Raw genomic sequence first — 19,560 nt, forward strand, 5'->3', positions numbered from 1 at the left:
TATCTTTTGATGCCTGGAATTTTAATATTGAAGTTGTTTTTAATGGCTCCACAGTGAAGGTTGCATTTCACTTTCCACTTAAGCAGAAATAAACTCCCTTTGTTCAATAAGTGTATAGAGGGGTTACTGGTGTTTTGTAGATACAGGAACCCAAGAGTGTAGGCTATTTCTGTACCTTCAAAGCACAACAGTTACAGGTAAGTAATTTATTCTTTATCTTCATTTTGCCCAATCTCCTATTTCATCCATCGCACAGAAGCTGGGGAAGTAATTGTGAAGCCTACATTTATCCTCTCTGCTTGTGCTGTGACAGTCTAAAATGCTAATGTCTGACCTATTTCTTCCTCTGCTCTCTATTACAGCCCTTCAAGGCTCCTGCTAGGTACTAAACAGTATTAGAGGAAACCTACACAGGTGACATATCATCTCCAAACAGCTGGCCAGAAGCCTGGTTGTCACTGCCTGCCTGGTGTAGAATGGCATTTGGGCTCAGCACTCCGTTCTTGTTGCTGTGGGCAATAACAGGTAGGAGTTTACTTCTTGTGTTAATGTCTGAATCGTGCACAGTGAATGAAGCAAACATTACTGATTTTTGTAATAAGAATAGGCTGAGGAAAGGAGACTGTTGCTGTTCCTTACTAAGAAGAGTTCTGGTAACATAACAATTCTATATCTGATAGCAGAAAGGGGACTTTATACAGAGGCTGTTCAAAACTGATTTCTGGCCACTACAGATAGGGTGCAGGTGAGGGTGGATGAAAGGTTCCAAGAAACCTTTCCCTATCTGTTCTAGGTCAGCCATAATTAGGTACATGTGCTGGGGCGTGCAAAGGGAACGGAGCACTATAAGAGGCATATCTAGGTATGGGCAGGGCCATATGCACCAGCAGCATTGTGGTAGAGAAGAAGCACTGACTGCACCTGTTGTTTAGATGGAGCAGGTCTCATAGGTGCCCATGAAAAGCACAATGTTTTGAAGGATGAATGCTTTCAGGCATCAGAGCTGAGGCCTGATCAAGCCACTGGTGGATGGAAAATAAAAATGCATTTTTTTCAGGTAAGTAGAATTTCTTTTCACAAAAACACAGTTTAGGGAAATGCTACAAATTCTCTCCCACCCTCAACCACCGCTGGTGACTTTTTTCTTTTTTTTTTAAGCTACAAGCAAACAAACGAAAAGTAGTATAGATTCTCAATACTACCTCTTTATCATCCATCATTTTATCTCTAATGTTGGCAGTGTTAGCACAGATACTACAGAATGAAGGTTAAATGCACATATAAGGTCTTTATTTTGCCAGAGAGCTAACAGTTTTTGGAATTGTGGCTGTGGAGATACTGGCAGAATCTACATTATTGGAATTCAATAAATTAATAAAAGAATTATTTGGACTCCAGCAAGTCTTTTGAGATGCAAGCAGGATTAGCTGCTTAATAAGGGAGATTCTTGCTAGTATGCCTAGTTTTAATAAAACTGCGGAATTTGGGAATGAGATGGCATTAACTCCAGGATATTTTGGTGGTGCGTTTAGAACCATCCTCTAGAACGCTGTGAAACGGTCGTACCGGATGTCCGTTGAGGGGAAGATGTGCCTGTTTTTGTATAGTAAACAGTAGATGCATGTGTCTATTCATATAGTCAATCCTATTTAAGCCATATTTGAGGTCCTGATACGTGGCCCACACTGGTGGTATTGGGTGAAGAAAATTTCAGTGGGAGCTTATTGTGTGTAAGGAATAATGAATTTGACTCATTAAGAGTGTTACCAAATTACAGGAGTGTATAGTAATGGTTCTAGTTAGTTATTACTAGGTTAAAAAGTCCTTCCTGATATCTGAAAAGACTTGTTCATTAATTATGTCTTGTTACCGTGTCTCAATTATTTTTCCAAAGCAAACCCTGTTACTCATCTCTCACATCATAGGGTATGTGTTCCAGACTTCTCTCTGTCCCTGAGGCAATAGTTCTGAACAGTAAATTAGGGGTTAACGAATGTTGTTTGTGTGCCTTCCCTCCTCTGCACACTTCCATTAACTTTGGCAGAAAAGTCAGAGACACTAACCCTTTCAGTGCCCTGCCAAGACAGTTAAGTAAAGGTGTGGTTCTGTAAGGTGTTGTACACCCGAACTGAATTGGAGAGTGTTCAGCTTGTAACAAGTCAGTGTATGCTCACTCACTGTGACAGTGACATAGCCTTTTGTAATTCCTTCAAGATGAATTGTCTGTGGCTCAAGAAGCTTGTTAGATGTTTGTGCTAAAATTTTTAGCTTTTCTGTCTGATTCTCTGAACTAGTGATCCTTTTAAAGAACTGTGAAGTACGTTGCATTTTCCTAACAGTCCTAAGCATGGATTTGTTAAGTCTTCCAGGGCTATTTGAGCTGACTCTTTCACTAGCTCACTTGGACTTTGCATGATAAGGGCTTGATGCAGTGTGCTTGAGAGAGAATAGTAGTTATTGGAAGCTGCTAAAAACCAGTCCTCTCCTTTGTCAAAGGCTTTGAGATGAGCTACCCTGACCTGTACGCTGGATGGTTCTATTTGTGTTTTTTATTAGCTGGCTGAATTAGATTGGAGTGGCTGTTTTTTGTTGAGAGCATTTTTGGTTTTTGTAAAGGGAACATATAACAGCAGACACTGAGGTCAGTGGGTCCTGATCCCTGCTGTGTGACCTTATGTAACACTGACTCATGTGATGAACTTTGACCCAGGTGTGGCAATAAATATTGGTGTCTTACTATCACTGCTATGTATCATGCCTTTGACACTCGGCACCTCCCATGCGTGGGTCAACTGACCTCATGAAACTCTGGTTGCAACTTATAATTTCTCCTTGTATCTCACTAAGGCTATGTCTACACTACAATCTTAAACTGACGTTGTGTGTGCCCTTGTTGCCAAGAAGGCAAACGGCATATTGGGCTCCATTAGTAGGAGCATTGCCAGCAGATCGAGGGAAGTGATTATTCCCCTCTATCTGGCACTGGCGAGGCCACATCTGGAGTATTGCGTCCAGTTTTGGGCCACCCACTATAGAAAGGATGTGGACAAATTGGAGAGAGTCCAGCAGAAGGCAATGAAAATGATCAGGGGGCTGGGGCACATGACTTACGAGGAGAGGCTGAGGGAACCTGGCTTGTTTAGTCTGCAGAACAGAAGAGTGAGGGGGAATTTGATTGCAGCCTTCAATTACCTGAAGGAGGCTTCCAAAGAGGATGGAGCTCGGCTGTTCTCAGTGATGGCGGATGACAGAACAAGGAGCAATGGTCTCAAGTTGCAGTGGGGGAGGTCTAGGTTTTATAGAATATCAGGGTTGGAAGGGACTTCAGGAGGTCATCTAGTCCAACCGCCTGCTCAAAGAAGGACCAATCCCCAGAAAGATTTTTACCCCAGTTCCCTAAATGGCCCCCTCAGGGATTGAGCTCACAACCCTAGGTTTAGCAGGCCAATGCTCAGACCACTGAGCTATCCCTCCTGATATTAGGAAACACTATTTCACTAGGAGGGTTGTGAAGCACTGGTACCTAGGGAGGTGGTGGAATCTCCATCCTTAAAAACCTCTAAGTCCCAGCTTAACAAAGCCCTGGCTGGGATGATTTAGTTTGTGTTGGTCCTACTTTGAGCAGGGGGTTGGACTAGATGACCTCCTGAGGTCTCTTCCAAGCCTAATCTTCTATGATTCTATGACTTACAGCCATGGCATTAGTTACTGTGGTGGCTGATGTTCACAATACCCTCCTCTTGTCAGTGGTGTGCATCCTCGCCAGGAGCACTTCCACCAACTGAAGAGCGACAGTGGGGGGGACCGAGAGCCAGGGCTCTCGGCTCCGTGCAGTTCCCCACCGGGAGCCCATCTCCCTCCCCCAGGGAGTTCTCGCCTCCCCACTCCCATCCGAGCTTTGATCTCGCCTCCAGGGGGGATGATCTGCACCTGAAGTCCAGTTGGCTGCCATGCTTCCCGCGGGGAGTCAGCATCCTGGTGGGCAGCAGGGCTCCCAGTGGGGAGCCCAAGCCGGGAGTGGAGGCCTGGCTGGGAGCCAGAAGCCATCTTTCTTGCCGGGAGCCATGAAATAGACAAGAATGATCACCAATATAAGGAACGCAGTGTCTACAGACATAAGCCTTGCGCTTTTTGTCAAGGTGGTTTTATTATGTCAGCAATAAAGGGGAGTTACATTGGTGGGAGGAGCATTTCAGTGTGTTCACCTCCACTGTTTTGTTGTTGAAAGCTGTCTTTTGTTGACAAAACTGTGTAGCGTAGACAAGGCCTTAAGTATGTATGAATCTCTTATAATGTAGTCCAGTGTTTCCGAAACTTGGGATGCCACTTGTGTAGGGAAAGCCCCTGGCAGGCCAGGCTGGTTTGTGTACCTGCCGCATCCACAGGTCCGGCCGATCACAGCTTCCACTTCTCTAGGCCAATGGGAGCTGCTGGAAGCGGTGGCCAGTACGTCCCTCGGCCCACACCACTTCCAGCAGCTCCCATTGGCCTGGAGCAGTGGAAGCCATGATCGGCCGGACCTGTGGATGCGGCAGGTACACAAACCAGCCTGGCCTGCCAGGGGCTTTCCCTTCACAAGCGGCGTCCCAAGTTTGGGAAACACTGATGGAGTCTATTGCCACTGATATAAATCCATTAATTGATAAAATCATTTTGTGTTGAATGAGGTCTAAATTATTCTGGCCATGCTATCAGGAGTGGTTGTGCTAATGCATTCCAAAATTGATTTGATATTTATTTATATCTCATAACTATAAAATGCCATTCCAACTGAACTAAAGCAGGGAATGTACAGCTCTCTCATTGATAAAGACAGCATGCATTGGTTACCATCCTAGACACAACTGTTTAGTTGACAGTGCAATATATTGGATTAAATTCTGTATGGCACACTTGCAGAGACATACTCCAACCTGGCATCACAGTGATCTTATAAAATCATTTTATTGCAATTCATTCCCACTGGCATAATAAAGCTCAGAGGTGCCATCATGTCTGACTCGCAATATTCAGCTATTGCATTTTCACGCTGTGCTACTTTGTTCTGAGATTAGCCTTTATAACAAAGATAGTTGAGTGTGTAGTCACACTTACAGGTGTTAGAACTCCCATCTCCTTGCTCTGGGCAATGCAGCCCTGCATGCATAAAGCAACCTCTCAGTGCCATTTACAAAGGTGCCATTCCCATTTCTCTGTTTAATAACACACTTCTCCTGAGATTCCTACAAGCTGTGAGTTCTCAGCACACTATTGCCAACCTTATGTGCTCAAAAATCGCGAGTCAAACCCCAAAATATCACAATGAGACTAAAAATCTGGTTTCTTTTGATTTGCTTTCTGATTTTTGACACTTTAGGGTCATGTTTTTAAAACTTTTCTTCACAACTGCAGGGTCTAGAAACTTTGTTTTTTAAATGAAAGACAGGATTTTCATGAAACACATGATTCCAAGAGCTGGGGCTTTAAGAAAAACTCCAAATATGCCAAGAGTCGCAATAAAATCCTGAGAGTTAGCAACACCGTAATCAAAATGTGTCATTCTCTTCTGATCAATTATTTTGTAAATATGGCACTTTCCTCTGCAACTCATCTCCTTTCTTCATTTGTGCAAAGTCATAGCTGCTGACTCTAGTGAGTCAAGTCTATTTTTATAGCTGTTAGCATTGTGGAGTCAACATAGCTTATTGAGAGGGGCCTAGAGTTTATTCCTTCTTGAGATCATCAACAGAATTGTTTACTCACCAGTTCCAATGAGGTACAGCTGTGCAGGCCTACTGATTGCAGTGAGGTTTCACAAGTGTCACTGAGGGCATAATTTTCAAATAGTGGGATTGTCCAGCACAACAGCTGGTATAATTTAACCCGAAAGCAACAATTTAAGAGTTTGATGATGTCTGGAGAGGAAAAGAACCCAGCTTGACTTTCAGGGTCTAGGTTGTATGTGCGGGGCTTGGAAAGACCAACTTTTTACTTGTTTGAGTTTGGTATTCTCTCTTGATAAGTTTTTATTAAACTGAACACCACAATCCCATTTTAGAGTCACTTTTCAGAACAGAACTGCACGTGAAGCTATTTCCACTTCTGTATTTCATGGTGAGTCCTGTCTCTGCAGCATCAGGCTGTGGCTACACTTAGCACTTCAAAGCGCTGCCGCTGCAGCGCTTTGAAGCGCTAAGTGTAGTCAAAGCGCCAACGCTGGGAGAAAGCTCTCCCAGCACTGTCCGTACTCCACCTCCCTGTGGGGAATAACGGACAGCGCTGGGAGCCGCGCTCCCAGCGCTGGGGCTTTGACCACACTGGCGCTTTGCAGCGCCGCAATTTGCAGCGCTGGAGAGGGTGTGTTTTCACACCCTGCTGCAGCGCTGCAAATTTGTAAGTGTAGCCAAGCCCTCAGTCTTTTTAGGCTATAGGATTTCAGGGAGGGACTATCTTTGTCTATGGGCTTTGTACAGCACCTACCATATGACATATTTTAAGAATATTTCAAATTGAATGAATTACTCACCATTCAAAAAAAAAGATTATATCTGTTTAAAGTATTGATGTGGCCCCTATTATCTGAGCATCTCACAATCTGTAATGTAGTTACCTTCACAACACTCTGTGAGTTAGGGAAGTACCCTTATCCCCAATTTTACAGCTGAGAAATCGAAGCAAAGAGAGAGTGAGTGATTTACCCAGGGTCATACAAAAAATCAGGAGCAGAGCAGAGAACTGGACCTATGTCTCCCAAAATCCTGCCCAGTATTACATAGGGATACTGGGGATGAGGTGGGTAAGTAGCCTTTTCCTTCCCAGAGCACAGCTGCAGGGAAAGATTCCCACCAAGTGGTCAAGAGAGTACTGGGGAGAAATCAAATCAGTCTACTCTGCTCACCAGTACTTCTTGATTTATCAGCAACAAACAGGGATCCTGGCAACCTGTGAAATGAAGATGAACCATCAAGTGAACCATCAGGATCAGTGAACCAATTAGAGAGGCTCAGCAGCTGATCCTGGGCCCTATAACAGAATTGTAAACATCCTGCAGACTGCAGCTCTAATTACTGTAAAAGCTTTGCAGCCCATTGTTTGTAAATCTAATTGCAATACTTTTGGTTTTGTCCCCGCATCAAGGATTTGCTTTTATATAATTTTAGTATTTTTCTCTATTTGCTCTTCCCCTCCCCCAGTGTTTAATCTGCAATTAGAATGGTCTCTGAAGCAAGAAACAAGCCTTGTGCTTTCCCTGAAGTATCTGTGTAAAAGCTTACAAGATTTCAGGGAGGGGAAGGCTCTAAATAAGATGGAAGCAGCCTGCGGGGAGAGAACAAAATCATATTCCTTATGTACAGAGGTGTATGCCATCCTCTCAGAAACTCATACAGTGACACTTTAGATTTTGATGAACTTCTGGATAATCTGGCTTCTCTGGTTTTGAGGATAGTGATTTTTTTATAGGTCCCTGCTAAGGCTGCTGGAGTTAAGCCTTTGTCAGCATTTATGTTATAAATCCTATTCTTCAGAGGCTTATAACTCAGCTGTGAAAATTGGCTCTGGCTTGAAAGTTGGAATTAAAGTTCTCATCTTGGGAGACAGCTATTTATTTATTTTTTATTTATTTCCAGAATCTCATCAAAAGTGTCTCAGCCCTTTATGATGCTGGAGAAGGATAGCAAAATACAATATTTTGCACTTCTACTGCATCTTTTCTCTCAAAGGCTCCCAAAGCTCTGACCAATATAAATGTACACATAACACCACTAAAATGCAGCCACCTCTGGTTGTGCAAGCCAGCCAGCCCACAGCACAGTGGTGTGGGGAGGATTTTGGCCCAGGATACTGGGGCAGACTCCACCTTATGAAAACTAACACTGGATCTTCCGTGTTCATGTAGATTGTGTCCATGTGACCTCAGTTAAGGTCTATTTCAAAAGATGCTCATGTAGAAAACTACACAGAATTCAATTTGTCTACCTTGGAAGGATGAAGAGCATTTTTATGTCAGCTCTCTTTATTTCCTTCTTCCAGAATTCAAGCTAATGGGACGAGCTTCCTTGCACGTAGCACCTTCCCAGGTGTGAGAGGGCCATTTAACTCAGTCTTTGTATGGTGATGTTTCACAATGGCCCACTTAGTTTTGATAGTCTTCCTTGATGGGCAGGTGAAACACTCTAAAATAAATTTGTTAGTCTTTAAGGTGCCACAAGTACTCCTGTTTTGTTTTTGTTTTTTTTCCTCCTACCTGGGTTCACAAGTTCAGAGCAGGCATTTTTACAGTTATAAAGCAAAAGTTACATACTACTAGCATGGGATACAGACATTACAAGTAAAATTAATGCAGAGAGCAACTTACAAGAATTTTATATCGCCTAAAGACTGAACAAATCTTACAAGTCTAACACCTGTCTTGAACAATACTAACATACATGTGAGCTGGTCTGGTTTCCAGCTCTGAATTTGTCAGTGCTCAGCCAACGACTACAGCCTTGGCAAAAGCTGGCATCTGGTCTACTAGTGTCACAACATGTATGTTGTGCCATCAGGGTTCTTATGTTCCCTGCTCTGCTACTAGCTTGCTGTAGGATGTTCGGTGAGTCATGTAACTTCTTTGCCTCAGCATCTGTATTTGTAAAATGGAATAAGAGATGCTTTGTAAGAAGCTTTGAGACCATCAGATGAGAACTGCTACCTGAGTGTAAAATATTACTCATAATGCACACACACATCTTCAAGAATTAGCAAACCTTGTAAGAAAAATAATGGTGAAATTTGTGCATGGTAAATAGATTTATAATTAATCTTAATATGGTTTACATTTTTGCCCTTGTATGAAAAGTCCCTCAAGGCATGATGGCAACTTATACAGCTATGCAATTGTAGTTCTCTGCCTAATGTCAGCGTATGTTGTTTCAGGGTATTTCTGTGAGCAGTGCACGGAAGGAGCCACGTACTCAGACGCAGTGATATCTCCTAATTTAGACACCACTAAAATCATGAGAGTTCCCCATGCCATGTCAATGTCAGACTGCACAGCGGCTTGCTGCGATCTTTCGGGTTGTGACTTGTCCTGGATGTTTGAACGGCGCTGCTACATTGTGAACTGCCAGCATAAAGAAAATTGTGAACCCAAGAAAATTGAAGCAGTGAAGTCTTACCTTACATTTGTACTTAGGCCTTCTCAGAGGCCAGGTGCATTGCTAGGGTATGGACAGGTGCTGCCAAGTATGGTTCACTCTGTGGGTGAGCCCTCTGAGGAAGTGAGTCACCTGAAGGAGCTGTCTCTGCTGAGTAAAGATCACAGCTTTGAGGAGATACCTGAATACACTGATGACTACAGGGACTTGGAACAGGACCCCTTTCAGCTGAGCATCAAGCACAAACAGAAAGAGAGCACGGATTACATGGACTGGGGCCTGATGGTGACCAGTGAAAATGGCTTCAACTCTACAGTAGCTGATACCGAAGAAGACCATGAGGATTTGGCTGAAAAGCAGAGGGAAGGCAGTAGGCTGGAAAATCTCATGATTAAAAGTGGGTCCAATTCAAACTCTGTTCCTATTGAACACGCCAAGGAGAAGCTGCCATCTCTTGCTGAGATGACACCATTCCCAGTGGAGTCCACTGAAAGCAAAGCAGCGAGACAGCCACCTGTACAAGCCAGTGACAACCTGGGGAAAGAGGTAGGGCTGCCTCAAGATCCCAGAAGTAGTAGTGAAGTGTGCACCATAATGTTCTGCTTTGTAGGCCCTTTTCAAATCAAAATAGATTAGTACAGTAGCCCCAGAGGAAATCAGTGTTTCATTGTCCACTACTGTCATGTGACAGTATAAGAAAGGAGTGTGCTTTTTGCAAACAAACAGCCCTTCTCCTGGCTAACGTAATTGCAATGCAATGCGACTTAGGTCAAGGGAAGGCACTCGGATAGCTACCAGACAGTAAGGAGTAAAGCGTCTGGTAGTTGGGTATAGGGATCTCAGTTTAAACTTTCAGACTTGTGGATATGGATCTGGGTTACAATGTGTCTGTGTGCTGTTCTGGCTTTCTTGCCTTCAAAATGCATCATTCTTTAACAGCAACATGCATTCTAATGTGCACTAAGGCAATGCGGTCTAGGGGAGTATGCACAGGGTGGGGACTCTGAAATTCCTGCGTCTGAATCCAAGCCGTGGCACTGCGTCAGTGTGTGGCCTTGCCCGAGTTATTTCAAGTCCTGGCTCCTGTTCAATAAAATAAGTCAGTGTAATGGGTATACTAATACTTTCCTATGTCCTTGGTGTGTTGTGGTGATTTATTAGTAGTTGTGTAGTGCTTTGAATATGTAAAGCACCATATAAATGCTAAGTATTAACGGACATTACATTGTTACAGAAACACTGCTTTTAACCCTAAAAGGTCGGTCAGTGTTCAGGTACTTATGAGTAGATAAGGATCGCTACCCACAAAAGTGGACATACCCCCTGCCCTGAAAAGCTTAGTCTTAATTTAAGACTAGACACAAGTGACTGTGACAAACTATATGTTAATAGCCATATCCTTGCATTGTTCTGCATGTGGAAACTCCTGTTGAGGTTGAAAGCAGTTTCTTAAATATATGATGGGAGAATGTGGGCCTTCATTGGTAATTGTTTTTCTTCATGTTCAGGATATCCCAATGACACACATCGCTGGGCTCAGTTTGTGCATTATAAATAATGTATATCTGAGTAGGAAAAATGATTTATTCATAATAATTGTACCCTTACTGTTTCCCTTATAGGTTCTAACGCCTTCCCATAATCCTCCTTCAGACAATCTGGAATCTACCCAAGCTATTGCAGAGAGAACTCCAATCCCAACAACAGCCCCCGGGAGTCTGACACAAGATGGGATCACACCACTTCCAGCTAGTTCTGTCATCTCTCAGGCCACTGTCACACAGCAGCTCCCATCTCCCACCACTGCTGCCAAAGCAGGTAACTTTTTTCTTCAAGGAGGAGCTTTTAAAAAATAAAATGAGAACTGTTGACTCCTCCTAAGGCAAATAACCCTACTCTGATGCCCAGACAGTGCTGACACTGAGTGCCATGTTGGTGGCTCCAGTCATTTCTGATTACCAACTTCAATGAGGCAGTGCAGGTTTTATACCAAAACACAGCTTATCAGCACTTTAAGATGGTGACACAGGTTGCATGAAGAAAAACTCTGAAAGCCAGAGTTCATTGGTTTATCTTTGGCAATGGATAGTATGGAAATGCCTAGAAGGCGCTCTCAGTTGAGCAGCACTGGTTGTGAAATGAGTCTCCAGAGGCGAGCAGGCTAATTTAGCATCTTGCTGCAAGCCTGGCCCCGTTTGATAAAGCTTTCTCACTCTGGGTATATCTACACTGCACTCTGAGCCAGGTCCTGGGAGACCCAGACTTGTGGACAGTGTTTCCAAACCCACACTTCAGTGTCCACACTGCATTGTAAGCCTGCGCTTACAGTTGCTGGAACCGGGTCTCACAGCCATGGTATCACGTCCATACTGCACTACTCAGACCTTCTGACTCGGGTATGTGGCTCGAGCTGCATCCCACGCTGCAAAATGACAGGCTTGGACCCAAGTCACAACAGTAGTTGGGCTCTGACCCACCCCCCAGCAGTGCCCTAGGACCCAGTCCTGAGTGTTTGCTGACCTGAGTCAGATGGGTTTGCTTGTGGGCAGCCGTGGGGCTTGGACTCAAACCTGAGTCAGAGCCCAGGCTTAGTATGCAGTGTAGACATTTACTCCCTACCTGCTATGAAGTTGGTGATGATAATGTAGTGTAGACATTTACTCCCTACCTGCTATGAAGTTGGTGATGATAATGTCAGTGTGCAAATATATTTCCAAAAGTCAGTGTTTTGCTCGACTATTAGAGGGCAAAACTTAAATTCAGCATGGAGGAGAATGGGAAGAAGGGGAAAGCCTGAATGTGTGCTGTTTGCTCCACTCTGCTCATGGAAGTGCCTGGCAGAAGAGCCCTGCACATCTCAGTAGAACCATCAGGGCAGAGATTTTTGCAGAATTTCTCTCTTGTGCCAAGAGTAGCCAGCCTGGAACACGCAGGAACGCAGGACCCTGAAGCAGGTGTCAGTCCCCCCTACCATGACAAAGGGAAAAAAGCTACAAAGGGGCCCCCTGAGCAATGAGATGAGCCCCACCTCACAAAGTGTGTGGCTTCAACCACAGGCCAGGCAGCTTTTTCCCTGCTCCCTCCTGCCTCTCCTCAGTAGCATCCAAGGGAGGGAGAGGGCTGAAGAGGACTTAAAATGGTACTTGGGAGAAGTCAAGGGGCAGGTAGCACTGAACCTCCCTCCCCCTAGTGTTTCCTCAGAGCTGCACCTTTACTTCATCCTTTTAAGATTAATCAAGTGCTGCCATGGAACCACAATGTGGTTCTTAATGCACTGACTCTGCATCCCTTTGAACCCCTCATCTCCACCAAGGATGCCTTCCTGATGGACATCACCTCCACCAAGAGAGTGTCAGAGTCTGGGGCTTCACCTATTGAGAAGCAATATAGCACATTCTACAATGAAAAGATGGTTTTCAAAAAGACCCAGCCTGTATCCCAAAAACTAATTCAGTTTTTCAGAACTGAAGAAATTGTGATCCTGTCCACACAAGAGAGAAGTTCTGGCATATATTGGATGTTCGTGGAGACCTCAGCTCTAAATCAGTTGCATACAGGCCTTTTGCAAATTCTGTGCTTGATCTGCTCTCTATCATTCAAAGAAAAGAGCATCAAAATCTACTATTTCAAGATGGTTGGGATAGTGCATATATGAAGCCTTTCAGACAAGAATATCTCCAGCAACCAGCATCAAAGCCCACTCGCTCGGAGTGGTAGCAGCTTCCTGGGCTGAGAGATCTTCTGCACCAGATGATGAGGTCTGCTGGGCATACCTGCTCAAAATTTACAAATGACATTTGGGCATCAACAAATGCAGCCTCTGGTAGCAGAGTGCTCCAGGCTGCGGTCTCTCAGTATTGGGGAAGGATTATAAAACCCTGGGTATATATAGTTCTGTTTAACTGAACCCTGCCTGAAAGTGCACTACTATACAAATCCCATTGGTTAAAGGATCTGTGGACCTTGTAGATGAGAGTGGTTTGAAGGAAGAGAGGAAGGACTCTTTGTGGCCAAGAAGTGGAAGACTGTTCCTAGTGGGAGGGCAGCATGAAATAAGATGCAAAGCATACTGTCACCTGTTAGCCAAGCTGTGTGTTCCATGTTCTCCTGCTATTTTCATGGACGTTGAAAATGTGACGCTATGAATAACATATTAATCATGTCAATTGCGGCAAAGTACACCGTTGGTGGAAAAGCGAGCTCCTATTGCATTAGTAAGTGTTGTTACTTTATTTGGTGTAATCTCTTTTAGTTCTGACTCGGCTGGTTGTGATTTCTTTGGAATGCTTCCAAAAAGCATTAGAAAGCATTCAGAAGCCTGTTATCAGAATCACGGAGAGCTGTTTGACTGATGACTCAAGAACACATTTGATTGAATTTAGGGCTGAATTGTGCCTTTAAGCACAACAGACACAGTTGGGTTTGGTGGTCTGTGTTGAGCTATAGAGGCAGAGCAGATGCAATCAGAGGCATCCTGCAGAAAAAGAGAGTGCCTCAGGGCATGCTAGGGAGAGTGCATGCAGCAGTAGCACTTACCTGTAAAAAGAGTCAGCATTGACCTCCGGGTGCTAGCAGATCTGCAGGAACTGACTTCTCCGAGTCTGCCTGGCTATGCCTCTCGAGATTTAGACTGCTTCTTAATTTGCTAATTTGGTTCCTGGGCTGTACTTGGGAAACATGAGCAATGGCTTTCTGGAAGCATCATGTATGGGGGGTTTGGAGGCTGGAGGAGGCTTCCTTTTACTCTCTTCTTTCTGTAGTGCACATTTACAGGGTTAGACAAAATGTGGCCCTTAGTTTGCTGCGTATGTTCTCTCTATAGGTATCTGATGGAAATGGAAAGCTAGTGACTGGGAAACTTGAGGAAAAACTACACACAGATTGAATGCAGCCATGTTCAGGTTCTCATACATGTCCTTTCTAATTCACCACTGTTACCCTTTAGTGTCCCAAATCTCCATACTTTTATTAAGGAAAAACACATTGGTACTGTGGGGGGAAAATTATGATTTTTGTGTGTTCAAAGCGTACATGGTATACTGGAAAAATCACAAACATCGATTTAAAACAAAAATGAGTTAATTCTGATTTCAGCTTCAGGGGGAGCCGTTCTCAAGTGTAAGCTGGTGAGAGAAGATTAATCCGTAATCAAATTTATCAAGAAAATGTAACTCTTCCCCATCTTTCCCCAGAAAGTTGTCAGATGATGTACAATAAATATGCAATCCCTATTACAATTTCTTTTTCAAATCAGTTTCCCCTTATTCTGTTTTTTAAAAATGTAATACTTTTATCATCTTCAGTTACAGTAAAAGAACTCGTGGTGTCAGCTGGAGATAACTTACAGGTGACTCTACCAAAAAACGAAGTTGAACTCAATGCCTTTGTTGTGCCACCACCCCCAACAGGTGAATTTAACAATATTTTCAAACAAAGAGACATAAAATATTGACACATGAAGACAGCTTGGCTTTGAGGCTGTATGTCCAGCCAGAGCTAGGAGGGGACCTAAGGGGCAGAACTTTCCCTATTAATCTGCAGAGACAGTTCTCTGGGGCACCAGCTGCGGAGGGGCATTTCGAAGGGGGTTTTAGAGATTAATGGAGGAATGGAAAACCTGCCTCATGAAAGAAGACTCAAAGAGCTTGGCTTGTTTAGCCTAACCAAAAGAAGGCTGAGGGGATATATGATTGCTCTCTATAAATATATCAGAGGGATAAATACCAGGGAGGAGAGGAATTATTTAAGATCAGCACTAATGTGAACACAGGAACAAATGGATATAAACTGGCCATCAGGAAGTTTAGACTTGAAATTAAATGAAGGTTTCTAACCATCAGAGGAGTGAAGTTCTGGAACAGCCTTCCAAGGGGAGCATTGGGGGCAAAAGACATATTTGGCTTCAGGACTAAGCTTGATAAGTTTAAGGAGGGGATGGTATAATGGGATAGCCTAATTTTGGCAATTAACTGATCTTTGACTATTAGTGGTAAATATGCCCAATGGTCTGTGATGGGATGTTAGATGGGTTGGGATATGAGTTACTACAGAGAATTCTTTCCTGGGTGTCTGGCTGGTGAGGCTTGCCCACATGCTCAGGGCTTAGCCAGTCGCCATATTTGGGGTCAGGAAGGAATTTTCCTCCAGGGCAGATTGACAGAGTCCCTGGGGGTTTTTCGCCTTCCTCTGCAGCATGGGGCACAGATTACTTGCTGGAGGATTCTCTGCACCTTGAAGTCTTTAAACTACAATTTGAGGACTTCAGTGGCTCAGATATAGGTTAGGGGTTTGTTACAGGAGTGGGTGGGTGAGATTCTGTGGCCTGCGTTGTGCAGGAGGTCAGACTAGATGATCATAATGGTCCCTTCTGACCTTAAAGTCGATGATTAGTGGGTGTGGTTTTTGTGTTGAGCATGCAAATTAATTAACCATCTCCTCTTCTGGAGCTACACCAATTTACACTAGGGAGGATCTGGACTAATGTGTCCACTTACAATATCTGCTGGAAACAAATTTAGGCTGAGAACACTAAGCTGAACTTTTCTTAATGCTTTCTGCTCCTGGTGCAAAGAATGAATGATTTGTGCATGAGTATTTAGCACCAGGACAGGTCAGGAGCTGGTGTCAGTGACAGTGAGGAGAGTAAGTATTCATGCTAAAATACCTGTAGAATCCATTGATTTGCATCCCTCTCCCCCCACTGTCATATCACCGAGTTACAGCATGTTGCAGCAGCTTGACACATACTATATGGAGCAATGGTTCAGATCAGACTCAAACATCAGAAGTTTTCACAGGGGAGAGAGGTAAATAGCGGGGTCCCAGAAGGATTTGAGCTTGTTCAACATATTCATAAATGATCTGGAAAAAGGGGTAAGCAGTGAGGTGTCAAAATTTGCAGATGATACAAATTACCAAGGATAGTTAAGCCCAAAGCTGCCTGAAGAATTACAAAGGGATCTCACAAAACTGAATGACTGAATTTCATCTGCCATTTTCTTGCCCAATGTTGATAAATGCAAAGTAATGCACATTGGAAAACCATAATCCTAACTGTCCATACAAAATGATGGGATCTAAATTAGCTATTGCCACTCAAGCAACACATCTTGGAGTTATTATGGATAGTTCTCTGAAATCATTTGCTGAATGTGCAGCAGGAGTCAAAAAAGCTAACAATGTTGGGAACCATTAGGAAAGGGATAGATAATAAGGCAGAAAATATCACAATGCCACATTATAAATTCATGGTACGCCCATATCTTGAATACTGAGTGCAGTTCTGGTCATCCCATTTCAAAAAAGAGATATTAGAATTGGAAACAGTACAGAAAAGGGCAACAAAATTCATCAGGGGTATGGAACAGTTTCCATATGAGGAGAGATTAAAAAAGACTGTGACTGTTCAGCTTAGAAAAAGACGACTAAAGGGGGATATGGGAGAGGTCTATAAAGTCATAAAGGGTGTGGAGAAAGTGAATAGGAAAGTGTTATTTACCTCCGTCACATAACACAAGAACCAGGGGTCACCCAATGAAGTTAATATGCAGCAGGTTTAAAACAAACAGAAGTACTTCTTCACAAAACATCCAGTCAACCTGTGAAACTCGTTGCCTAGGGATGTTGTGAAGTCCAAAAGTATAACTGAGTTCAAAAAAGAATTAGATATGTTCATGGGGGATAGGTCAATCAGTGGCTATTAGCTAAGATGGTCAGGGACGCAACCCCATGCTCTGGGTGTCTCTGTGCCTCTGAGTGCCAGAAGCTGGGACTGGATGACAGTGGATGGATCTCTCGATAATTGCCCTGTTCTGTTAATTCCCTCTGAAGCATCTGGCATCAGCCATGGTCTGAAGACAGAATACTGAGCTAAGTGGACCATTGGTCTGACCCAATATAGTAGTTCTGACGTTTTTATTAAGTCATTGTTTCTGACTATATTATTTTGCATTGTAGACATTCAACCTCATTTCATTGTTTCCCCATGTGTCTGTATAGTTGTTTATAGTGAAGGCAAGGCTAATAAGTACTGTACAATTTTTCACTCCCAGAAAGAGCCTACAGCTATGAGTGGAGCTTGATCAGTCACCCTGCTGACTATGAGGGTGAAATGGAGCGGAAGCGTACACGGACACTGAAACTCTCTCAAGTAAGCGAGATTGGGTCATTACAAAACCTAAACCTAATTTCCCCAATACTAATTTCCCCCTACTATTACTCAGACCTTCTTGTCAACTGTCTGAAATGGGCTACTCTCATTACCACGTCAAAAGTTACTTTTCCTCCCTTGGTATCCTGCTGCTAATTTGAATTATCTCATTAGACTGACCTCACACTTGGTAAGGCAACTCACATCTTCTCATGTGTTTATACCTGCTCCTGTATTTTCCACTCCATGCATCTGATGAAGTGGGTTCTAGCCCACGAAAGCTTATGCCCAAATAAATTTGTTAGTCTCTAAGATGCCACAAGGACTCCTTGTTGTTTTCACTCTCATAACCGCTGCATGAGATTTTTTTTTCAGTCTGCATTGGAGGCATCTTTGATTTGGTATGAGTACTTCAGTTGTGCTTCCCTCAGCATGTTATCAGATTGGCTTTAGGACTGTTGGTTTATAAATCAATTCTAACTGCTATCCAAAAAGCTACACCCTCAGCTAATGTGAATCAGCAGAGCTCTGCTGTTACATGTTCAGTTTACATCAGCTGAGGATCTGACCTAACATTCCTCAACAGAAAGAAAAAGTTGGTGAGCTATCGTGTTAGAGTGAAATGGGACCCTCCTGTCTTTCTAATTTATATGTTATGCATCACAGAGAAGTTTATGCTTGTTTTACCGACTGTCAAGGCTCCCTTGTTTCCTTTGCCCATGTCAGAGTCTTCACTAGGCATATAAAGTTTTTCAGAGGAGTCTGATGATCTTTTAGGGCAGGGGGTTCTCAACCTTTTTTCTTTCTGAGGCCCCCCCAACATACTGTTAAAAACACCACGGCCCACCTGTGCCACAACAACTGGCTTTCTGCATATCAAAGCCAGGGTCAGCATTAGGAAGTAGCAAGTGGGGCAACTGCCCTGGACCCCACACCACCAGGGCCCCCGTGAAGCTAAATTATTCAGGCTTTGGCTTCACCCCCGGATGGCGGGGCTTCAGCTTTCTGCCCTGGACCCCAGAGAGTCTAATGCTGGCGCTGCATGGCGGACCCCTTGAAATCTGCTCGTGGCCCACCAGGGGGCCTCGGACCCCTGGTTGAGAACTCCTTTTTAGGGCAAAGTAAATGTGTCTTAAGTGGCTCCTTCTCAATCCCCGCCGCTGGGCAACGACCAGCACGCTTTGTGCATGCCTTTATAGATGGAGGCCTGGATTTCAAGTCGCTTGTTTACAGTCTGACGGGAAAATCTTTAAATGTTCAGATGATCTCTGTGAAATTCCTGCCTGTAACTGGAAACACTCTTTTCTATGCTTCAGCTGTCAGTAGGCCTCTATGCCTTCAAAGTGACCGTTTCTGGTGAAAACGCATTTGGAGAAGGATTTGTAAATGTCACTGTCAAACCAGGTAAATCAGTTTGCCGGAATAGTGACTAAATTTTTGAACACAAGGGCTCGTTTACCACCTTTTTTAAAGCTTCATTAGTGGGTTAAAAGAATAACTAGCCCCCCCCCCCCACACACCCCCCTTTGTATCCAGTCCCACACATTTCTTCAGGGAACTTTTTTTTTCTAAATTGAATTAAGTGCAGTGTGCAGAATCCCAAGCTGTTCCAGAGCTCCGTGCACCTATGAAGAGGGGCTTTATTTCACCTGTCTGTCTCCCTATAGACCCCACTCCCTCCCTCCCACCCACCCACCCAATAGTGAGCCAATGAGGGCTGTTGGGGGCTGAACTGGCCCCTTCCACAAGTTAAAGCAGCCACAGCACTGATCTAACTTAGGCCATTTGGAACAGTCTCCAGTGTAGGACTGCGGGAGCATGGTGAACTCTGACCTAGCATCCTTTCCCCTGCCCTGCCCTACAGTGCCCCAGAAGGTACAGCAGGTATTCTAGGTATTCTGCCTGTGCTAGCTGTATATCACTAGGGCATTCCCCTACATCAAGGGAATTCCTCGATACTCTAATGGGGTGGCTTTAAATCTACTTTGTGTTGTTAGAGTGGCACAAAGGGGACTTGGCCTGGCTCAGGGTCTGGACCAGTAGTGGTATATGAGCATATTGTTCTTTCTCCCTAGTCACTCGCAGTCTGGATCCTAAAATTAAGGTTAGAGGGACTGTTGTTTTACAGACCTGCAGTATGGCTCCAGAACTGCATGGATTACTTCATGTATCCAGCAAACTGCGTTGCGACTCTCAACATTTGCAGGAAATCAATTTTCTGGTGGTGTTAGACAATAGATTGAGCAAAGCTGAGCAACTTTCTCCTGTTTAATTATCTAGCTCATAGTTCTTTAA

At 43.9% G+C, this 19,560-nt stretch overlaps 1 protein-coding gene across 5 annotated transcripts in view; it reads left to right on the forward strand.

The window, feature by feature from the left end:
- The window catches only part of KIAA0319 (KIAA0319 ortholog), a 79,932-nt gene that overhangs the window by 24,960 nt on the left and 35,412 nt on the right, over positions 1 to 19,560 (forward strand). For all 5 annotated transcript variants that reach the window (XM_045002901.1, XM_045002898.1, XM_045002903.1 and 2 more), the window contains 6 exons: positions 363 to 525; positions 8,896 to 9,662; positions 10,739 to 10,934; positions 14,420 to 14,524; positions 17,168 to 17,265; positions 18,582 to 18,669. In XM_045002901.1, coding sequence (XP_044858836.1) covers positions 477 to 525; positions 8,896 to 9,662; positions 10,739 to 10,934; positions 14,420 to 14,524; positions 17,168 to 17,265; positions 18,582 to 18,669 — 1,303 coding nt within the window. In that variant the 5' untranslated portion in view covers positions 363 to 476. The remainder of the gene's footprint in view (positions 1 to 362; positions 526 to 8,895; positions 9,663 to 10,738; positions 10,935 to 14,419; positions 14,525 to 17,167; positions 17,266 to 18,581; positions 18,670 to 19,560) is intronic.

The sequence above is a fragment of the Mauremys mutica genome, chromosome 2, assembly GCF_020497125.1.
Source record: "Mauremys mutica isolate MM-2020 ecotype Southern chromosome 2, ASM2049712v1, whole genome shotgun sequence".
Lineage (NCBI taxonomy): Eukaryota > Metazoa > Chordata > Testudines > Geoemydidae > Mauremys > Mauremys mutica.